Source organism: Synchiropus splendidus, chromosome 2 (assembly GCF_027744825.2).
Source record: "Synchiropus splendidus isolate RoL2022-P1 chromosome 2, RoL_Sspl_1.0, whole genome shotgun sequence".
In the NCBI taxonomy this organism is placed as follows: Eukaryota; Metazoa; Chordata; class Actinopteri; order Syngnathiformes; family Callionymidae; genus Synchiropus; species Synchiropus splendidus.
Genome location: NC_071335.1, coordinates 20,087,328 through 20,110,217, shown reverse-complemented (window position 1 = coordinate 20,110,217; position 22,890 = coordinate 20,087,328). Strand labels below are relative to the sequence as shown.

At 43.1% G+C, this 22,890-nt stretch overlaps 3 protein-coding genes across 9 annotated transcripts in view; 2 read left to right on the top strand and 1 right to left on the bottom strand.

The window, feature by feature from the left end:
• The window catches only part of LOC128754804 (collagen alpha-1(XI) chain-like), a 35,087-nt gene extending 17,270 nt beyond the window's left edge, over positions 1-17,817 (bottom strand). Inside the window, exons 1-5 of one of the 5 annotated variants that reach the window (XM_053857702.1) lie at positions 17,778-17,817; positions 16,957-17,049; positions 14,001-14,145; positions 12,564-12,593; positions 8,528-12,237 (exon numbers count right to left, since the gene is read on the bottom strand). In XM_053857702.1, coding sequence (XP_053713677.1) covers positions 8,528-8,600 — 73 coding nt within the window. In that variant the 5' untranslated portion in view covers positions 8,601-12,237; positions 12,564-12,593; positions 14,001-14,145; positions 16,957-17,049; positions 17,778-17,817. Of the gene's footprint in view, positions 1-8,527; positions 12,594-14,000; positions 14,146-16,956; positions 17,050-17,773 lie in introns of all 5 variants that reach the window. The other 4 variants (XM_053857703.1, XM_053857706.1, XM_053857701.1 and 1 more) reach the window with 4 other exon arrangements.
• Positions 11,415-16,036, top strand: LOC128754830 (retinol dehydrogenase 8-like). The gene is made up of 6 exons (XM_053857769.1): positions 11,415-11,598; positions 13,789-13,950; positions 14,029-14,208; positions 14,275-14,368; positions 15,540-15,723; positions 15,788-16,036. Exons 1-6 carry the CDS (start codon positions 11,493-11,495, stop codon positions 16,013-16,015), a joined length of 954 nt encoding a protein of 317 aa, XP_053713744.1. The 5' UTR covers positions 11,415-11,492; the 3' UTR covers positions 16,016-16,036.
• A 32-nt stretch (positions 17,818-17,849) lies between the features above and the next one.
• On the top strand, positions 17,850-22,864 carry palb2 (partner and localizer of BRCA2). Of its 3 annotated transcripts, XM_053857721.1 has the most exons (13): positions 17,905-18,074; positions 18,184-18,272; positions 18,351-18,410; positions 18,482-18,626; positions 18,725-19,936; positions 20,150-21,099; positions 21,159-21,311; positions 21,376-21,458; positions 21,528-21,677; positions 21,741-21,857; positions 22,182-22,269; positions 22,419-22,573; positions 22,636-22,864. In XM_053857721.1, the coding sequence occupies exons 2-13, from the start codon at positions 18,198-18,200 to the stop codon at positions 22,838-22,840; spliced, it is 3,393 nt and encodes a 1,130-aa protein (XP_053713696.1). In that variant the 5' UTR covers positions 17,905-18,074; positions 18,184-18,197; the 3' UTR covers positions 22,841-22,864. The 3 variants fall into 3 exon arrangements, with proteins under 3 accessions (XP_053713695.1, XP_053713696.1, XP_053713694.1); XM_053857720.1 differs by lacking the exon at positions 17,905-18,074 and adding an exon at positions 17,850-17,894 and having other exon boundaries at positions 21,376-21,677; XM_053857719.1 differs by having other exon boundaries at positions 21,376-21,677.
• Positions 22,865-22,890: the final 26 nt, after the last annotated feature.

Sequence of the window (22,890 nt, the reverse complement as noted above, 5' to 3'; positions counted from 1 at the left end):
TGTTATGATCAATCAAGCTGACAAAATACTTTGACTTACATTACCGAACACTTACTCATGTTCAACTCAAAACGGTCAAATTAGAACAAACTTGGCCTTTCTTGGACATCAAAGAGGCATGATCCCTTTAGCATGTCCTTGGTCTGCCCAGGGGACTCCTTCAGGTGAGGTGTGATCAGAAAAGCTCTCCAGGGTGACTTCCAGGAGGCTTCAGAGCAAAGGGTGTCACCACAGGATGTCTCTCTCTCTGGAGTGGAGCAGTAGATTTACGAGACCACCCGGACAAAACAGGTATAGCGGGATCTCCCACCTGGACAGGTGTCCTGCTGAGAACCATGATCTAAGACTTAGAGGAGGGGACCCTCATGCCAGCTCTTTCAAACAATGCCTTATGATGAAGCCAACCACATTATGAGATGAGAAGGTCACAAAACCAAAACACCCACACATCATGGCTGCATCAAGAATCCATGTCTACTCAGAAATGCAGAGAATGCAGCCCATGCCATATCAGAAACAGTAGGTTGAGCCTTGGGACCACTGAAGAGGCCAAGATGGTCTTATATTTACCTAGGTAGAAAGGTGAGGAAGTGCTTTGTTATCTTACTACGATGAAATTGGGAATCAAGTAAATCAGGTCTCTATATTCACTTCTTAAAAAGTAAACAAACTTCTTCTTTGTCTTTCCAGCCACAGCAAGTCACCCTCAAGTATCTTGGTCATCCTCCCTACTCACACCTATCCACTTCTTGTCCACATTGATCCACAACACATCAAACAGAGCATCATATTATTCTGACAATGAACTAGCAGTTAAAAAAGCCTAAATCTACGATGGCTTTATAGTGTGTAATGCAGACACAAATGAGAAATGTTCTGGCTGCTGCTATCTGGAGGCTGTTAAGCTATGATGTGAGGGGCAGCAGCATGATCAACATGCACACACATGCAGGGTATGTCACCAGCAGAATGTGCAGAAGCATTCTGACAAAAGACCCTTAGTCTCTAATAGAAATTTATTACTTAATTTAAGACAAAAAAATCATGGCTAATTATCTAAAAGTCAAGTGCAACTTTTATGACCTGTGATCAAGGATTATGGCAGATAAAGGTGTTTAAACTGAGTTACAAGCAGCCGTGTGTTTCTCTTTCCCCTGCAACATTCCTAGCAATTACCATGACAAGAAAAGCAATGGAGAGCTGGAGGTTGGCCAAGTAACACCTGAGGACCTCGGGAGAGAAACTGAACTGTGAAGTTAGATAGCCCATCGTGATTCAATCAACGGAGACACGTGCATGTGAAACACGTCTGGTAATGACGGATGATATAGACCAAAGGAAAACAGCAAAAGGAAAATAACAGTCATTTTGAGATCTGCAAAATGAGAGTGGTCGCTATACCAAGACTAATTTGATTTATCCGCTTACTCTATCACATGTTGACTGAATCTCTGGAAACAATAATGTGATGAACATGATTAAATTATTCCACAGGAATGCAGCATTTGATTCACTGCAGTTTTTCACATCGATCTGATTTTTTGCAGACGGGACACTGCATTGAATCCAGAAATGCTGCTTTTACTTAACTCTCTCTCCTTTTCACCTGTCCGAACCACCATCACTTCGTAACTACCTCCAGTCCAAGTGTCTCCATTTGAGCTGTCCGGTACTCATTAGTATCTTCGTCCCTGGCTCTTTGACATATGAACCAACGCGAAAACAACGCGACACACAGCACAGTGTAGTTCAGCTTAACAAGACACAACAGTACCAGGTGTGAAAAATGTGACCAGTCCAGAATCAAATTAGATGAGTCAATCGAAGAAGAGGAAATAAAAGGGGTGGTGGTCGGGTGGGGAATGTAAGAGACGCTTAAGATGGCAGTTTGCTTTGACAGTGAAGTGGCAGCGAAATATCGAAAACATTCTAATAACTACAGATAAAAAATGCATTGTCAAACTTTAAAACAGCACAATGAAGCAAACAGCGCACATGTGAAGAGACGCAATGTCTGTCGTCCAGACCAAGAATAAATTACTTGGCTTTATCAGTCGTGTTCGGACTGCTCTGTGCTGTATGAGGTTTGCTGCAACAAATGCATTTTCATCTTGTTCCAGAAAGAGGAAAACATTTTAATAAACCCCCAAGGTTTTCTTGACAAAACACAGTCACAGTACCATTCCCAAAAATACACAAAATGATTGATGGTAACGTTGGCAGACTATAAGCTAGAGTTATACTTGCAAGTTAAACTGATGGCACGGTACTAGAATCTGTTATTGATTAAAATAAAGAAAAGAAAAATGATAAGCAAAGCGCAGAGCAATCTCTCTTAGTTTGACCAAGTGTGAAACTAAACTTATAATGAACAGAGATTTCAATCTGATCTGGATGAGAGTAACCTTTGACTGCACAACGCCAGCAACGATTAGGAAGTGCACCTCAGATGGCTTTTATGACACTACATCTTCAAACTGGCACTGCATAGGAAAGACAAAAACATTTCCAACGAACCAGATGTGCATCTGTTGAAACGCTGGTGGGCATCTGTCACGATATGTGTGTTTGTTACTCTTCATTATCCCAATTAGAGCGGCAAAAGTAATAACATCACTGATATTTCACACCACCACTTCGACACAAAGACACACACAACCAGACAGCACAAGATAACTCGATTCCCTCATGGTTCATTTGCCCCAGGATCCTGAAAAGCAAAGCAGACATAGTGGGAGGAAAAGAATAGAATGGAGGGACCACATGTTTCTGCTCCTCATGATGCAGCTGGCTCCAATAAAGGAAACAAGTCTGCATGCTGACTGACACACACACATGAAAATACTTTAAAGCCCACAATGTCAGAAATATGCACTGAAAAAAGAGGGCTGTTGACAGACATCACAGTCCAATCTCAGTATGGTCCTAAGTGTTGTGATAACTGCTGACCCCAGATGAACACCTCAAACTCTCATGGTCCTGTTCTGACGTGGTGAGGGTCTCACACTCCTTCCTTCCTTCACATCAAAGCATAGATCAATATTTCCTGGGGAAACATCGCTCCACACGGTTCTTCGTTTCCATTGTTTTTGATTGTTGCACCATGCAGTCACATTTCATAGAACAAAGAAATGCTGTTTTTGTTTGCTTTTTTTAATGAAATACTAGTCTGATGTGTTTGATGACTGGGCACAGATCTTCCAAACAACAATGAAACAATTCAGTTGTTTATCCTAATATGCAATTAAAACCATGCAGACAAGAGATTCCACCAGTGAATTAGAAACCGTTGGGCAACTAAAAGGGCCGCAATATTACAATTGAGCCTTAAGTATTCACACCTGAACATTATGACCACCACCTTTGGATCAATTTGATTCATTCATTCACCTTTGATTGATTCACAGGAACTAGTGAGCCATAAAGCAGCTACATAGTTGACCACCATAACTCAGGTGTGGAGGTCAGCGGGCTCTGTGCCTCACAGATGGAGTCGGGAGCAGGATGGTTACGTGTGTTTCATGACAGACCTGAAGCCCCTTCAAGCACAGGGTTTGCAGCGTGTAGTGTTATGTGATGACAGACTTGAGTGAGTGAAGAACAAGGGTTTGCTTCCCGGAGGACAGGTATTCTTCACTCGCCATGACAAGCTCTTACACAAATTCAAATTCACTGCTTTTACTTTCTATTACAGACAGACAAATCACAAACTTTGCTCACCATCTGCACTAGCGTGCGTACATACTGTAGTCAAGACAGCTCAGCAGAACTAAATGGGACCTCATTTTCTAATGAATACCTATGGCTTTATGATATAAGTCCCAAGTGTTTAACTTCCGTAACATCAGTCACATGACTCATAAATCTTCTCTGGAATTGGACTTTCATCACACAGAGTAACCGCGTCGTGACTCAACAAACAAATGGATCTGACAAAACAAAAAGAGTAAGTTACAGAGCTATTTTTGTTCTACTGACAAATAAAATATTGCAGCTGAAATAAACAGGTAACAGCCCTCTAAATTTTACTTAAAAACTGTCCAACTATTCAGAAGACACTCAAATATTTTCCAGAAGGATAAAAGTAGGGATCGAAATCCAGTAATTCACCACAGAGACCAACCAAATATCTGTATCCACTTGCCGGGGATCGATAAGAATGACCTCTTTTAGACGTATCATTTATATTGAACGAGCACTCAACAAAGAAACTAAACAGTTGTAAAGAGATTTAATAAAAAGTGATAAATAAGGAAAAGGTGCATGAGAAAAATGTATACTTCTTGGTGGGTGATGCTGAACACGTTTTTCTTGTCAGGATAAGAACTTGTCGAGTAGCTTGTTTTGAGTTACTAATAAAAATGCATATTTCTGACAGATTACTTCAGAAATTTATGCAAAGTAGTTGATTAAATATTAAGACATGTTACTGATACAGCAGGCTACGCATGTTCGGGGGGCAGTATTACCCCTTTCCAGATCTTGGACAGCTCAAAAGTTGGCCAATGAAAACAAGTTCAAATGGAAGACCGTGAGCGATACCGCAGTCCCAAGCTAAGCTGAAGCAGATCAACAAGTGTGGACTGGAGAGAAGGAAGGTACAAGGCAAGAAAGGAGAGAGAGTGACTGCATTTGACGTGTGGCGGGGGCTGTTGAGCAAAACACTTTCTCTAACAGGTTCACACATGACACAGACACACACCTCGACCTTCACATCCCTCGACTGCCCTGAGAGTTCCTGACTTTACAGCCGTTTAAGACAGACGGCCCCTAGCCATTTACGATCATAACGAAAGGAAATGTCCTGCCAATCTAAAGGAAAGAGATAGAAACACACAGCCCACAGCAAACAATAGATGATCTCTACAAGTTATGTCACAAGACCTAGACAAGGCATCAGGGTATCTTGAAAGCCAGCCATCAACAGCTATATGGAGCACAGGTCAGCATTTATTACAAAAAATTATAACTAGCCACACGGAATAAAGTACAATATAGAGCACAACATCCGTACTATATTTCTGATTAAGTAGCAATATTTCCCTGATAAATTTTGACCCTTGCACACATTTGCAAATAGAAATCCAGTAATAAACCTATTTTTTATTTACTCAGAGAAGCATTTTTGGTAAGTAGGTTTCCCACATTTTTAAATCCCCACATATGATCACAAGAACCACGACCCAAAGGAGAGGTGGAAATAAGGTACTCATGTTGTCTACACTCTTCAGGAAAAGTTCAGTCATCACAGATAGGTTGAGAATATGACCGCTATTTTTCCACATTGTGTCAAACCATTTGACACGATGTCATGATGCCCCCTGAAAAAGGGTGTTTCTGGCATGTACAACTCGGAGGAGGCCCTGGACAGATTATTTCATGAGTAACCATTGAAATTTCCCAGGAAGAGATGACTGATAGAAGTCTTGTCTGCCTCGATACATGCTCCAAAAATGAAATAATGGAAGGACAAATTGATTTTATTGCTGAATTTGCATTGTAATGCAACTTGACAAAGCAGTAGAACTTTCATATTCCAAGATGTTTTCCACATGTTTCAGAATTCATTATTAATTCATTAATAATCATAACAGCATGGACATAATTTTCTGTCAAACAGTATGATCTGCTAATGGCACTCAGCTCCGTTTACTAGGCTCAATACCTTTCATCTGAACCCCAGCAGTGCAATACTGGGTGACTGTAAAACAAGCTCACACCGACCAACTTTGATTCATACAGCAAAATCGTTAAAATACCTCAAAAGCCATAAAAAAACTGAGCTCAGAGCGAGAAGAGTCAGACGGTTAGCCAGGTAGCTGCAACCCCCGAGGCCAGACAGTGACATACTTGACCGTCCCCTGACCAGGTCTGGTCCACAATAACTCACACCTGACCTGCTGACAGCCAGGTGGGAGTCGCAGTTGACAGTGCGCAAACTAAAAATGCATGTAACTGGCGACAGCTTTACAATTTGTGTGTTATGAAACAGTTGGCAGGGAAGACAAGCGAACATCTAAATGAACTCTAGTCAAGTAGAATCATGCATTTGTTTGAGTTTCCCAAGTTCTTTTGGTGTGTTTGGATTCACCACAGGGGCCGTTATTGATTGAACGTTGACAAGGACGTCCACTCTGAGCACCAGGTGTTTAAGACAGTTATAAGGTTCACGCCCCGCTGGTTTGACCCCTGATGACCCACAAGGTCCTGAGGCCACATTAGTAACTTCAGTAATGACCTTCACAGACACACAGGTGGAGAAATACAGGATCTTTTTACCTTTAATGCATGAAAAGACAACCACGCTTTTCCACCTAAGGATACTTGGTTTAGGATTATACTTGCCAAGAAGCTGAGGTAACCATATCTTAAACTAGAAAAGTTCTCACAGTGCGTAAAGAGCTTCAGTCCACCCCAACACTATCGCTCATTGACAGGACAAGTATCCTTCAAAAAAATCCCTTGATCCAAATGCCAGTCCAGCCAAATATGGTCCCATCTGCCAATGTTTTAGAATCCTTTAAAAAATTCCTGGATCCAGACAGATATCCCAATCCCTCCCAAAATGGAATCATGTGTCCCTTGTCCCATTTCACATATTGCCTGAAAATTATTTCATCTTCAAAAAGTTATTTTGATCACAGACAAAAACAGACACCGCCATTGGACGCATAACCTCCTTAATTCCGTAATTACATTTAAATATACACATTGAACTGTAGAAAGCAACAGCAGAAAGTGAAATCAAACCACATTTAGTGCAATAGAGCTCAAGTTAGTCTGCCAATTTTGTGTATATTATATATATATATATAATATTTGTGAAGTTTCGCTGATCTCTCAATGAATGATTTGAGTAAATGTGAAGATGATCACAAACACAGTACACACAGTAAAATAGTAACACAACTTATAGTTTTATCACAAACTGGAGACAAGCTTGTGTCCCTAATTTAAAGTTATATGGAAATGTATTTTCACTGCAAAGATCTATGGATTTTAAAAAAATGCTGTTAATCAACAACAAAACAGCAATTTGTCATGATGCTTGCAATACATCCAGTCTCATTAGGAGGCCAACCAACTTTGTTTTCCAATGACGCTACAGAGTTAATTTCTCAAGGGTGCATTTATTAAATATTAATTGTGTGTTATTAATGCTTAACTTAATGAATTAGACCCAGTGGTTTAAAATTCTGCACTAAGGTGATCATTTGGACACATGTAGACAAAAGTTAACCTCCAGTAAACAGTTTCTTCCACTAAATCAATGTGTGGGTTTGGTAAAAGTTTTGGTCACAGCATGTGCTGACTGTGCCAACGATGATTGATGTACCGACTCTCCTGCGAAGAAGAAGAAGCTGTACCGAATAATAGTTGAATGTTTATGTTCAATCGAAAGCAAGGAAAGTTTGGACTCACTTCTCATGTGAGCCACCAATAGACAGGGTGATATTGAAGTTATGCCCCGCCTACTTCACAACATTCCATTCACAAACATCAGGCTTTTTCTTTAATTGCAGCTTTCTTTGTTCTGTGTCTATTTAAAACCTGACACTCCTTGACATTCAATGAATCTTGTGGTTTGAACTGAACTGATGACTATTGTTCAGACATCAACACTTGCATCATGATATTGTAATGAACTACACTTAAAGCTTAAAAGATGTGTTTATGCAAAGCACTGTGGGACTTCAGCTGGTCAGATCTGTTCCCCATTATACAGTCATGCAGACCATGTTTTAAGATCAAGCATGGAGCAGAACCAGAGCTCAGAAGAGGAGCAGGCATGGCAAAACAAGTCCTGACATATAGGCAAGAGCCTCTCCACTGTCTTGTAAATGTGCATCGCAGCTCCAGGAGCCGCAAACGAGACGGTACAGTTCACTACGCTTTCAGTCCTGCATGACCTAGCATGATAAAGAAATCACCTGTCAAGGGTATAATGCACGCGTTGTCTTGGGAGAAATGAAAAAGTAACAGAAGAAACTGTCCATAGATGAGAGTTTTGACAGCAGAGTCTTTTGGAAGAGGAATGTGTTAAATACCAAGAAGAGATGGAGCAGTTTGGAAAAGTTGTAATGGAAAAAAGGTGGGCACCAATGAAATATAATTAAGCGCAGGGCAAGAATGGTAAATAAGTAGACAGACATTTCATGAGGGAGAAACTCAGGGAGAAGCAGCAAATCCAGCTAAGTGATGGTCATGAAAATGATCATCCTAAGCACCTTCTGGACGCTATAAATCAATAGCCAAGTTGCATTTAACTGACGCTTCACTAGGTATTTTGAAGAAATCTAAAATATCCTGCATCATGTACTGTATGCATACGCACAAGCTTTAATTCCGTTTTAATTTTCTTTTACACAAGTTGCATCGTTAAACTCACCCATGCATTAAATGCCTTTAATGTTGAGGACATGGCACTAGCTTGACAGCAACACAATTTTCGGCGCGTCACGTTTCAAGTTAAACATGAGTCACGCGCACGCTGTTAATGAACCGGCACCGGGGTAATTGATCGTACCTGCCGTCGTGACGTGGAGCAGCGCCGCGGCGAGCAGGAGCAGCAGGCCCGTCCAGGCTCTCCATCGAGCCATCCTCTCCCGAAGCGCGCCGAATCGATGATCGATATCTCCCCCCGGCCGCACCTGCAGTCACGAGACACCTGGAGCGGCAGCAGCGCGGGTCTTCTCCTCGGTCGACCGGTCAGTTAAGAGCGCGCCTGCATGAACTAGGTCGCTTGGGACCTAAAACATAAGCATCACGGTCCGCTGCTGGCGCGACACCTGCGGCCACGATCTCCGTGGACGGATGGAAAAGAAGAGACGGAAAGAAAGGGGGGGAAAACGTTGCAGAAGCTTTAAACAGTCTTCGTCACTCACTCAGAGCTCTCCTCACTTTTCTTCACTTTCTCTCCCTCCCCTCTGGAGGGCCTCCCCCTGCTGCCCTCCTCCATCATTAGCAGCATCTACCTGTCTGGCTGATTTAGGACGGGGTTGCTTGAAGCCACCTTCATTTACAGGATATTAGGGTAATGACACAGGTGCACTCAACCCTGAATCAACTCACTCCAAATGATAGCTAACTTCACTTAGTTTATTCCCAAAATAACAAGACGTCAGATCAATCCATCATCCATCGGTTTTCATCCAACTGGAAGAAGAACCACTGTAAAGCCACATGCAGAAGAGCTAGGAGAGGCAGAGCATTATTTCTAGCAGGATGTTCCCGGACACCTCAAAAGTGAGGTGCACTACTGACATGGGAAGAGGCCCAGGGCAAGACCCACAAGACCATGGAAGATGCTATGACAAAGGAAAACCTTGGACGAGCTGGAGGAGGCCTCTGGGATGAGGGAAGTCTGGGCCTCTTTTAGTCGGACTGCTCCCACGACCCAGCCTCCAGTGGGAAACGTATTAATGGAAAACTGTGATTCTGAGATGGTGTTGAGTAACAGGGGGTGCCTCAAGGCATCGTTCTCACTCCGTTTCCTTTAACTGAGTATGTATCTGATGTCAACACTGGAATCTTCTGAATTTCTCGTTCTTCTCCAGGTGGGGTCCACCTTCAAAAACCAGACCCATCAGCAACAAAGAACTAGAACCACCTCATCATCGTCAGAATAAAGACTCCAACTTCATCCCAGAGTGCTTTTGACTGCCTTATTTACAAAGCGCATTTCACTCCACATACGTGGTAAATGTTACAATAAGCAGTGTTAAACACAGAGATGCAAGTACAAATCCATATTTTTCAAAGTCAAAAAAGCCAATTCAGGCAGAGCAAACAATGCAAGCGTGCTGCATCTCCTCTAGAACTCACCAGAAACACACTCACACTCGAAGCAAGCTAGGACAAGACAACACTGATGCCCGACCAATAAAAATATGCTGCTCAAGATTCCTCAGGCTGCCTGTCGTCTCCCCACACACACACTTCCTATAGACACGATTAAAAACCTGGACTTCCTCCCGATGCTGTTTAGCACTTGCCATCATTTATTTCTGATGAGAAAGCCACTGAAATCCCAAGGACTAAGGTAGGTTTACGGGCTGAAGACGCCTCCAGAGAAAGGGCTGTGTGCATGCACACACATGTATGATGCTTCAGCGCAACTGCTGCAGCTTTACAGGGACACACTCTTCAATCAACAGTGACAGTTCCATACCTTCCACTTACCAGTCAACACACAAATAAATGACACTCATTAAACATGTCAGTGGTGTGCAGTTTACTTATATGTGTGTGTCACCAGCAAAGCAGCTGCTGAGAGATCACCTGATTACTTCTACTGTAAATTATTTTACGGTCCCACCGGGGGTTTGTATTGACGCCAAATTGCATAAGCTTCAGATGTAACATGATTTAAGACATGTTCACTGCGTGGACAGTTCAGAACAGGAACGCAGACGATTGTGATGCTGCAGCAGATATCGGAGCAAGAAATGTGTCCGGTTTTCAAAAACATAAATGAAGCTGTGTTGGTTACAATGCTGCTTTGGAAACACACATTGGCTCACATTCAGTCAGTTTTTAAAGAAAATTCCAGGCATATTTTCAGCAGCTCCTCCTGCTCCTGGTAGGTCTTAAACTTATGACTGGCAGCTACACTTTTCCAGTGTGTGTCTGAACTTGTGTGTGAGAGAAAGAGAGTGAAATCTGAATGATTGCGGAACTCCCCATGTTCATCAACTATAGTGACCGCTGGATGGCGCCAGATTGACTTAACGCCGCATTGTAAACAGTCTTCGAAATGTAAAATGCAGCAGTAAAATTCCAGTAAATATGACGCCAAAAAATGAAACCCAGATTGCAATAGAAGCACATAATCAAGTTCAGTTGAAGATAAAGTGAAACGTATTAACTATATCATTTCATAAACAATATGTACTTGTCATAATAATGAAAAATATATCAATAAAAAATTAACTAGGTTGAGAAAACGTGATAGGTGACACGTAATGTTAGCACAGTTTTTATGATTTTACAAAACTATATTTTATCCATCAATCATTTCAATCATTTAGATTAGATGACCTGTATTAGTGGCTACTTTGTCAAAAATATCTTGTTTTCTTTGTACTCTTACCAATTTATTTGTTTAGTTATACATATATTTCCTACTTATGGCACTCCTGTGATTCCACCAGCACTAGAGCAGTTATTCATATTTAATTAAAAACTGAATCATATTATATATATATATATATACACACACACATATACATATACATATATATATATATATATATGTATATGTATATGTGTGTGTATATCTCCATCTTGTATTTCTGACTCATGTGAACTGAAAGAATGAGGACCCTCCCGGGTGAGCGACCACGTTCCAGTTAGATAATCCCACTCTTGTTTAGCCTCTGCGGCTCGTCCATGTGACATCAGTTCATCCTCTTACGTCGGGTCTGAACTCGGGAACAGCCCTTGCAGCTGATCGTGCTCCGAAAACACGTTCTCGCACAAACAGAGGTAAGATGGCCAAGCCGGGACAGAAAGTGGTGCTGATCACCGGCTGCTCCTCTGGGATTGGGCTGAGGATGGCTGTGATGCTGGCCAAGGACCCGCAGCAGCGCTACCATGGTGAGTGAACACGTCCTCAAGTTATCCAACCATCAACCCCATCTGGTGATTCAACTTTTGCTGTGACACTTTCTTGTTGGAAGCGTTTGATAATTTGAAGTTTCATCTACAGTATTACTCAAACCCACACTGACACAATCTATACACACAATTAGGATTGTCCTATTGTGCCTACATCCACAAGCTAATTTTCTTCCTCCCACATGCAGAAATACATATTTTTATCAATTTCTTTAGTATCCCTTGCATCCATTAGAACTTCTGGCACCACTTCCAACTTTCACACACAACCTTCCAACACAAAAGAGGCTACTGTGTTGTGTCAAATCGTACACTCCTTGGAATTATAAATCATATGGATCATATGCAGTAAAGGAAGCATGAATTATGCAAATGAGTAAAATACTTCATTAGATCAGGTGTGACAGTTACATTTAAATTAAATTATAATGCCAACATAAATAACTAATCTAAAGGTCAGAGGAAAGCCATGTAAAAAAAACTCGACTCCTCAAACATCACCATCTGAGGAAGGGTTTTTGTGGCCACCATAACAGCATTACTATGATTCAGACCTCAGCAGGGCTTGTCCAGATCTATGCCACTCAATCCAACTTAACCTTTGCCCGCTGAGGATAACTGCAAGCAGACAAGAGTGAAGCACAAAATCTGACTTCTGGAAAAGTAGTTTGTAATGAGTGCTAATTCTGGAGCAGCTAATGCTCACATGTAAACAGGACCATTCAGGTGCCAGGAAAGCCTTTCTAAAGTTAACTTTGCCCTGCTATTTTTAGCTTTTACTGAGAAATAAAGACATAGACATGGTGAGACTTGACGAGAATGTTGATAATCTTCAGTAGGTGTTGACTGAATGACAGTATGGTTTTGTACTCTTGTTATGGTTTGGTATGTTTGTGTGTACTTCACCTTGACATTATTTCCATCCTTGATCTCTGTGACCTTACCTCCTCTTCTTCCCCTCCATTCCTTCATTCCTGTGACAGGAAATGTACACAAAGACAGGATGAAACAGGTTCAACAGGGAGCATAATTGGGACATAGCAGAAACTGGAACAAACCACTTTACTGGGTGGTAGTGGCAGTAGATAAATCCAACTTTTGACCACACAATGAGTGCTGCTATCCCACTCCTTCATCAATAATTAATCATCGACAGAGGCTTTTGGTGAGCAAAGAAAAGACCAGTGTTATCAAGTGATCAGAGCTGGGGTCCAGCAGGATCAACATTATTTATTCATGACTTCTTATCAAACTAAAAGCTCCAGCGATGAAATGCAATGAATGCCCTTCATCTTCAAATCGAATTTGCTTCCGAGAATTCCCCACTTCAAGCAAAGATGTTGTCGCTCTACAGCACAGTGGTTTGGGCGTGGTGCCTAATTACACGTTTATTAACGGTAGCCTGGAGGCATAGCGCGTCACAAGGAAGAAAGGTGCATTCATTGACTAACTAGTATGGAAATAATCGAGGAGCACCACTCGGACATGTTGGTACAGATCTTGGGAAGTGCTTCATGATGGGTTTCTAGGTCGGCATCAGGTTAAGTTTGAGAACATGCTGTTAGTTCGCTTTAAGGAAGTACGAGACAATGACAGTTCATGCCATGCACACACACGACCCACAGCTTCCACACAGCTCTTAGACAGGCAGGCTGCTTTAATCTACCCTGACCAGACTGTCGAGCCAAGCTGCACACCTGACACTAAATCCATCTCAGTTCCCCCATTGAGGCTAAAACCCCCCGAGCTCAATGATTGATCAAGAATTTGGGGTCATTTTGCTCCACTAGCATCTGGCATTATAGATAGGTGCGATCTATTTCTTAAATAGCATTTTCAAGAGACCCCAGTGGTTACTATGACCACGAGCTAACTGCAAGACCAGAGTGAGAGACCAAACTCCGAGAGTCATTATTACAACTGTACTTCTCAGGTCATTTCAGACGTGCATGGATTACATGCCCTGGATATGCAACTTTAATCACCATCCCACTTCTGACAACATTTGTGGCAGAGAGTGAAGAAATACTTCAGTCAAAAGTTCATGAAGCCTGGTGCTTGGATGAAAAGCCACAGCTATAGTTGCTGTGTGAGCCACTCAAAACAACAGTGCAACCTCTGGTTGTTCCATAGTGAGTTGGTTTTAAAATAAGACTTTCTTCTCAACAGTCATTGCAACAATGCGGGATCTTAAACGCAAGGACAAACTAGTAGAAGCTGCCGGGGACGCGTATGAAAAAACTCTGTCTCTGGCTGTGCTGGATGTTTGCAACGATGAGTCGGTCAAGCAGTGCATCAACGGCATCAAGGATCGTCACGTCGATGTCCTCAGTGAGTCAAAGCCTCCAGAGTCAGACCAGAGACTCGGGACAAGCACTTACCTGTTTGTGTTGTCCGCCTCCTGACCAGTCAACAACGCAGGTATCGGGCTGGTGGGTCCAATAGAAAGCATCCCCATCGATGAGATGAAGAAAGTGTTTGAGACCAACTTCTTTGGAGTGATCCGGATGATCAAGGAGGTCATGCCTGACATGAAGAAGAGGAAAGGAGGTCACATCATCGTGGTCAGCAGCGTGATGGGTCTGCAAGGTGAGACGATTATATCTGACAATAATCTGAATGAATTTTTCATAATATTTCTTCATTATGCTGCAGGAGTGGTGTTTAACGACGTATATGCAGCATCAAAGTTCGCCATGGAAGGATTCTGTGAGAGTTTGGCTGTACAGCTGCTCAAGTTTAATGTCATGTGAGTGTGAAAAAACAATCTGAATCAATCATCCTGGGCGCGGCCCGATGTTGACTCACAAAATGGCTGAATTTATCATTCAATACGTTTTTTTTTCTACCGTGAGTAGACTGGCCTCTAGTTTTATTTATCTATTAGTTACAGAAGCTCTTCCACATTCAAGAAAACTTGGTATCAATGGATGAAACGGACTGTCCCAAACCAAACTGCATCAAATCAATTTAGGAAAACTGAATCAACCCAGGAGATGGAGATGGAGATCTTGCAAACACCCAACCAGAGGACTCGCTCCAAGAGTCGTCTCAAGCTGAAATTGGTTACAACACCAATAGGCAGCAAAGACTTGCAGCCTATCGAGTTCTACATTCATGGTTCAAGCCCAACGCTTCTTAGGACTAAATTCTGAGCTTCTAAACTGGAACTGGATAATCCAGCCTGAGAATCTGTCTGTCAGACTAAGAGAAGAAGCAACCTCCATCAAGAAGGATCACAAGATATTATTAAAGTCAATGGAAATGACTTCTCGTGATTTCAAGTCTGGTGGGAGACTGACATGCCTCCTGCCAGAAGAAAAGGATTCTGTTGGCTCTTAGAATTGAATCTTGAATACATTGGCTAGGTGATAAAATCTTCTCAACTGATTTATGTCTTAGTGGACATCAGTGTTTTTCCAAGTCTCTAAAGTGTTAGTAAGCTCACAACAGAAAAGCAATCCACTTAGTTCAACTAAATTGGGAGCTTGTATGTGTGATCTTTGGAAACGACCCAGAATTTAAAGATACAGGTGAAGAGCAGGTCATTGACCTGTGAGTCAGTAGTTTTGGGTCAAGGTGAGTTTCCTGCATTTGAAACATCTGAGCAATGTCATGAATCTCTGTCCCACTCCAGGTGTTGACCAGAAGCAACTTGTTTGGGCCTCCAAAGCAGGTCAAATGCTGAAGGGTCCAGCCATTATTTTTGTCACAGCAATAAACGTCCTGCTGAGCACGAAATATTTTGGTATAGAAGTATGACTGTAGACAGATGGAGGTCTTGGTGGTAGTCATGCTAGTCCTAGGAGTAGTTGGGTCAGCAGAGTAGGGCGGTACTACAAATACTGAGAGATAATTAGTAGTGTACTACTGTGATGAGTCTGGGTGTTCACCACTCTTCACTTGTTTTCACTCCACAGACTCTCTTTGATAGAACCGGGTCCAGTTCACACAGAATTTGAAGCCAAGATGATTCAGGATGTAAGACAGAAGGAGTTCCCCGGAGCCGACCCTGACACGGTGCACTATTTCAAGAACGTCTACCTTCCTTCCTCAGTAGATATCTTCGAGACACTCGGTCAGACGCCAGATGACATTGCCAGAGTAAGTTTTGCTATTCTGCACCTCCTGTTATTCTTTCTAACCCTCGCTGTGCTGGAACCTGCAGTGTACCAAGAAAGTGATCGAAGCCAGTAGCCCACGTTTTCGAAACCTGACCAACCCTCTGTACACGCCCATAGTAGCACTGAAATACGCAGACGAAACCGGAGGCCTGTCCGTCCACGCCTTCTACCATATGCTCTTCAACCTGGGACCACTCATGCACGTCAGCATGACCGCCATGAAGTATCTCACGTGTGGATGCCTGAGGAGCAGGACAGTCTCTCCCAACTGAACGTGCAGCCAGCCCGGGTGTACAAGGACAGTTCATATTCCATTAAATGTTCTGATGTTAATGAATTGACTGATAGTCGTCTTTACGTGCTTGAACTAACAGCTAATGCATTTATAGCAGCCAGGTAATGCAAATTTATATGTCAGAGTACAGACATGATGGCTGCCATCTACAAGACTACAACTGCCAGATGAATGGGGCAGGAGAGTACAGCTGCAGGCAATAAGACGCAAGTCTTATTAACACGGCCAATTGAAAGGGGAATTGAAACAATAATGAAGGGAGAAAACCCAGATAGGAGAGAAAAGCCTTGCTTGAAAAAAAACAGAGCCAAGTTGTATTCATTGAAAGATTTTGTGTTAGAGACATTATAAAAACATTATTAAAAAAAGAAAGGATTTTGAGTTTCCGGTGGTGTTGGAGATCTTTTTTGGGTTGTCACCACACAACATCTCAAACACCCAACCTCTGGTGACATCACAATATACTGTTTATATTTTTGTTGCCATAACCTTAATTTGGAAACCTACATAAATGCAATTAATCAACGTACTGCATCCAAACACTATTAATAATTGAATTATAACAGTGCAAACAAACCCTACAAAAACAGCAAACAAATGCAAGCTATCAAAGCACAACATGAATGACTCCTGGATAGTGGTAATATACGTCTGGCAGTGTAAGACTAACACAGATGGTGAGCAATTAAAATAGAACATTTCAACAATTGCAAGAAATCACCTCACTGGTCAGCAAAGATAATATTCAACTGCTTTTAACTGAAAATCTGACCACCGATAGAAGAAAACCAATGTATATTGATAATATTACATATTATTTTCCACAAGACAAAGGAGCATTAGCAACAGTGTAACAGGTTCAAGACAATAACAGTACATGTGTTGTGCTGCGCCGATTTGGGTGAGACAAGTACAAACCTGAGTGCTAGAAGCCGAATGCTCCACCCCAAAATAGGTCTGACTTTGACTGATCCACTAGACAGGCAGAATTCTTGCGAGTGAACAAATGATCTGAAAATACAAAGCATAATGAGGAACAGTATTATTAAACAGTACATGTTCAACTATTTGTCTGACATTGTGTTTTAGAAGCATAAAAATAAGATGTGTTTGAGTGTGCACCATCATCTATTTATGACTCGTCCATCAACACCTTTGAGTGAAAAAAAAACACCTTTAGTTATTTTAATCAATTTTCTAAAACGTTCAGCCTCAATTTATTGAGTAGAAATGCATCCATGAATACGAATATTCGCATGCCAGTATTGAAAAATCTAGGTAGCTCTCTAACATAACCTAGTGGAGGTTTATTGTAACAACATATGTGACTATGGCTCTTGGTGCATAAGTTTTGATGATTTCAATTGCACTGAAAAACAAAAGAAAACGCTCAATTAATTGTTTAATTGTCGCTTTAAGCAGCAATTTGTATTGTGACTCATCACGGTAAATATTTTAAAACATTTATGCAAACTAAAAACCACCACATGGACTAAATTCCGATATTTGAAAGAAAGAAAAACGTGAAATTTACTTTTTCACTTGAACGTTGAGCTAAATGTCACCCAGCTAATGTGATGTACGAGCAAGGCTTAAAACTAAAACACGGAGGGTCTTGTTGAGTTCAAAATAATACACCGAACGAGACGCCGAAGTTTGAAATGTTTGTTGCTTGTTCTATGAGTGTGGATTTGAATGTTTTCTGGAATAATATTCTGTAAACAATTGTGTTTACCTACTGTCTTCGGAGTGTTCAGTGTGATCTGTGCTCGACTCCTTGAGCCTTTTCTGACGTCAAGCGGGAAATTGGAAGTGGGTCGATAGCAGAGTTATCGATCACCAAAACAAAGTCTCCCGTAAGTGTTTTACTGCTATTAATATTTTAACCTCTCCATGGTAATACGCGTGTGACTCTGTACTCATATACGTTTAAGGCAATATAAAACAGCCATGGCTTTTTGACAAGTCATGTAAACTCGTGTACATTCGTTTTTTTATTTCTAAACACTTGAGATGCCGTAAGCGACTAACTCCGTGTGAGTAACATGTCTTATCAAAACTCATACACCTTTTTAAACCCATAGTTTCTCGGTGTTTGTTTATAATTTTACTTAAACATTGTGATGTCTGTGCTGTTCGTTAAAGCTGGACTGAACAGGATGGAGAGTGTATCGGATTTTCTGCGCTATGAGGAGAAAATAAAGTCCACGTTGCACTGTGAGGACAAAGAAAAGGTGAAGTAAATTTGGAAGAACGTTTTTATTTGTAGTTTTACATCATGTTTTATTTTACCTAAACTCTTCCCGTTTTAGTTAAGAAAAAAGTTGGCTCTATTACAAAAGGAGTATCTCAGAACAGCACAGAGGCTACAGGTAGGCATGGGGTTTTATTTATTGTTCCTCAGAACCGTCATAGTCATATTCACATGTTTAACTGTATACAGCGAGCTGAGCGTTTGGAAGCAGCCCGCAAACATGAAAGAAGCAAAATATCTGAGCAGAACAAGCAAGTCCAGAAAGAACCAGATGTGTCTTCTCGTCTGACTGGGGACACTAGCGGAGCTGCACATGGGCCTCAGTGCCACAGAGGTATTCATCATAGCATTCATTGCTTAGCAATGCCTGGCATTTATCTCGCACTGATGTGTGTTAGGAAGTTGATTTCCATGTCAATTATGTTCCGTCAGGTCCATCTTCAGAAGAAAATCCCAGACCATTGATTGGATTCCAGCTTACCACTGATCCCTCCTGTCCTTTTACACCTGACATTGACCAAGACACAAGCCAGGGCAACAGGTCCAGCCCATCCCTCCGTCTCAGGTCGCGTCGCAGCCGGCTGCGCTTGGAAAAGAGGATTGCTGAGTCAGCTGGTCGCACATGCCACAGCCAGGAAGGTCAGAACCGGACTGAAGAGACTTCCTCAGAGCCGGTCAAGGACGGTGATAAAATCGTGAATGGAAGGGAGGACTTGATTTTGGATTCGCAGTCCTTGCTGCTGCCACATTGGAACTCACAGGGAGAGAGAGTGGATGCTGTGAACAAAGAGGGTCAAATTAGCAAAGAACTGCATGATGGGAGGGAATCAGACAATAGTTTTCACATCACCTCTGAGGCTCAAAATGAAGGTTTAAGGCAGGGATCATCACATGTTGAAGAAAAGATGGATGGGCAAAACAAAGATGAGAATGTTCAACAAACTAAACAAGAAGAGACATCTATGGGACCAGAACAAGGTTCCAGTCTACTGGACTCCTGTACTCTGGTGGAAGGACTGCTCTTCCCAGCCGAATACTACGTCCGGACCACTAGACGGATGGCGTTATCTCACAGCCAACCAGACATGCAGGCTGTTATACTCTCACAGCTCAGCGTGGGCCGACCTCGCCGGAGCCGGGGAGCCAGAGGACATGGATGTAACGTCTCATTGGCATCTAAAAACACACAGAGTGAATCGTTGGCGAGTGTGAATGAGTCCGATCAGGGCATGCAGGGGGTTCAAACATCCATAGAGCTCAGCGGTAACACTCCTGACTCCGGTGATGTCAAGACAGAGAGCTTTCCATCCACTTCAGTATGCAACTCAAGAAGAGGGAAGAGAAAGAGAGGGCGGGGTCGGGGGAAGCCTACATCTTCCAGATGCCCTCCACAAAGGAACATGCCTCAACAAAACTTGAATCAATCCTGTAGTGAGAACTCAAGCAACCCACTCTCTTCAGCTTCATCTAGCCACAGCCCTGATACGCTGAGCCCAGTTGTCATTTCACAAAAGGTGGCAATGGATGATGTTCTTTTGCAAGGATCTCCATCGACAGTCGGGGAAGCTCAGACCAGGCCGACAGAAAAAGTCTATCCAATCTTTTTAAAGAGCAGCAGCCAGAACTCGACGTCACTGACACCAAGTAAGATCATTGCATTTGTCTGACTATTCTGTCTCTGTAGGTTTAGAATGAACTATTTGGGCTTTGTTTATACTGCTAAGTTAAGATCCGGTGGGTGTGTCATGAGATAGATAAAGTGTCTTGTTAAAGCTAAATGTGTGAACTAAAGGACAAAATGGTATCATGTGGAATACATCCTCAAGACTCATGTGGTGTTTGTAACTGTTTCGACAGATGGCGAGAGCCTCCAGCCTCTTTCTCTTCCCTCTACGCCGTCCACCCAGTCATCTTTGCTCCCACTGCCCTCTCTCCTGCCCCACACCCTCCTCAACTGCATGGAGAACCTCGATCTACAGCAGGATTTCTACCTCCCCGACGATCAGTTTGCATCGCTCAAGCTTCAGAAGCTCACGCAAGTGTCTTTGGGATTCGCTGTAGAAGACTTCACATCATCAAATGCTTCCAGCCACTCTCGCGTTCCGCTGAGTGACCCGAAATCACCTCTTACCCTGCCGAGTACTCTCACACCTACTGTAAGTTTTGGACCACGGCTCCCTGTCAACAAGTGCTCTGATGGAACAGAGGAGGAAAGGAATGCAACTTTTGGAGAATGTGCCGTCCAGAGTAACACTAGATCGATGGAGGGGTTGCTGAAGGATCCAGGTTGTAATCAAGATGACAAGCAGGTGAATAGATGGATGGATCCTGATCCCCCTACAGCAGTGACGAACAGTTCAGAAGCTGCGTCTGACAGTGTGCTAACTGGCCTTCAGTCCACCGAATGTTCCAACATCCAATATGAAACCAAACTTGCAGACTTAAAGAAGAGAGATCTGGAACCTTCCCAAAGCTCTAGAGCAGAACCAGCAGCTAAATGTCCAAAGCCAGTCCACAAGGTCAACACCCAGCTGCTGCTGAGCCCCTCACCCGCGCCTGACTCCAGTCCAATCCTTCCCACTCTGGGATTCACCCCGCTCCATGACATCCCTCCTGCCCGCCTCACCTCCTCTCCCGCTGCCCCCGTCCTCTCCCTGCCTCCCTCTCCTAGCCCCTCCACCTTGTCTCTCTCACCTCCCGTGCTCTCTCCTTCATGTTCTCCTTCTGCTGCACTTTTATCACGACTCACATCCATCAATGACTCAGTACCTCGTGATCAGGGAGGAAACAGGACTCTCACATTGAAGGTAGTTTGACTTCGATGTGCGTGTCTTCAAATGTTCACCCTCTTGTTGTGTCTCTCCAGGCCCCTGCAGGAGCTGCTCTGGTGGATGTTTGTTGTCCTGTCATCTCTAGTGGCCACATTCTTGTGGCAGTGGCAGGAAAACAGACTGTGTTTTTGTGCAGTCTGACCTCACACACCGACTGGACGTCAACTCACACATGGACCTTTAACATGGTCAGTATGAAAGATTGTGGACCAAGGGCGACCCACAGTGACCTCCATCTCCTGATTGTTTCAGCCTGTGATCAACATGCTCCCCATCCCGGACTCAGATGGGCTGCTGTGTGTGACTCTGGGAGAGCTGGAGATCAGAGAAGTCAGGTACAAGAAGCCACTTGTTCACACTTGGATAACCGTTGTGTTCACAGCTCATAGACTGTTTGTGTCCAGGGTGTTGTCCTGCGTCCGACTTGCAGATGTCCTTCTGTGTGCTGCGCTTGTCGACACCGTCGTGGCCACGCCAGAGTCCAGGGTCGTCACCTCCTGTTCCGATAGTTTTGGTTCCACCCTGCAGGTCTTCACGCTGTCCGACAACGACGGGTATTTTAAGTCGATAGCTGGTCCCAAAGACAAACACTTTCTGATCAGTGCGATGCATTTCAGACCTCAGAGATCTCAGACCCTGGTGCGTCCTGGTGCATGTGTCCGGGCCCTCGCTGCAGTGGAGGGACTCTCGGACGCTCTGCTTGGTTGTGATGAAGCCGGACATCTGTTCATCTGGTGAGGAAAATTATTTGAATGGTGAAATACACGATTATCATTAGAGCAGTGGTTGGTGCTGCAGCCTCACAGCGAGAAGGTTCAAGTTTGGGTTGTTTGTAGTCTTGCCTTTGTGAAAGTGTGACTCCGGTTTCCTCCCACACATGGAAAACATACAAAGGTTACGTGACGAATCAAAATTGTTGTCTGTGAGTGGTGGTCCATGTCTCAGATGATGTCCCCTGCCTGTCTCCCTCGTAGCTCCAAAAAAAAGTTAATGCTGTGAAATATTAAAACACACAGGCTTTAAAACATTTGCCTTTTGATTGTGCTCGTGACTCACAGGAATATAAGGACTGGACAACTGTTGCAGAAGATCGTTTTAGCAGAAGGTTTATCTCATGCTGTCTGTCTCAGAGGATACTCCGAAAAAGTAAGCCTGCTTCCATGGATTCCTCTATTAATTCTTCACATTTTTGCTCTCATCTTAAGAGAAGAGAAGTGTTTCATTTGTCAAAATTAGCATCTAAATTTTACTGCTACTGATGAATGTTCAAGGTCAAGCATGTGTTTCCTCTCCAGGGTCTTTTGTTGGTACTTCTGCAAGATCACTACCTCAGCTGTGGGGAGGGAGACAAAGAGGAGAATGCTGTGTTCTCTTTGCTTGCCATCAATCCTCTGAGTGGAAAGTCAGTCTTGGTTTCTTCCCTCTACCCCCCCAAAAGTTGGTGTGGCAGGTGAGGTCCCAACTTGTGCCTCAACTGAGAAGGATGGTGAACAAATGAATGCCTCTGTTCAGGTTGTGCGATGCTGACGTCAGCGGCTCCAGGGTCGTGGGGATCAGCCAGAGCGGATGTGTGTGTGTTTGGGAGCTGCGGCAGGCGACCGGACGGATGGTGACGAGTCCTGGTCCGGAAGCTAAATGGTCGTTGGCTCGCTGGAGTGGAAACATGCTGATCACTGCTCAGCATTCTGGACACATCACCCTCCACTTCTCTCTGTGACAGTCTTTTATCAGTGTCACTGGATATGGGGGGTTTGCAGTGACCCACTC

Excerpts from the sequence above, each read along its gene's own strand:
- LOC128754830 (XM_053857769.1), top strand. The coding sequence starts at position 11,493 with ATGGCCAAGCCGGGACAGAAAGTGGTGCTGATCACCGGCTGCTCCTCT. Across the intron at positions 13,951-14,028 it reads TCGTCACGTCGATGTCCTCA|TCAACAACGCAGGTATCGGG; the intron begins GTGAGTCAAAGC and ends CCTCCTGACCAG. Across the intron at positions 14,369-15,539 it reads CTGCTCAAGTTTAATGTCAT|ACTCTCTTTGATAGAACCGG; the intron begins GTGAGTGTGAAA and ends TTCACTCCACAG.
- palb2 (XM_053857720.1), top strand. The coding sequence starts at position 18,198 with ATGGAGAGTGTATCGGATTTTCTGCGCTATGAGGAGAAAATAAAGTCC. Across the intron at positions 18,627-18,724 it reads TGGGCCTCAGTGCCACAGAG|GTCCATCTTCAGAAGAAAAT; the intron begins GTATTCATCATA and ends ATGTTCCGTCAG. Across the intron at positions 21,858-22,181 it reads GCCGGACATCTGTTCATCTG|GAATATAAGGACTGGACAAC; the intron begins GTGAGGAAAATT and ends CGTGACTCACAG.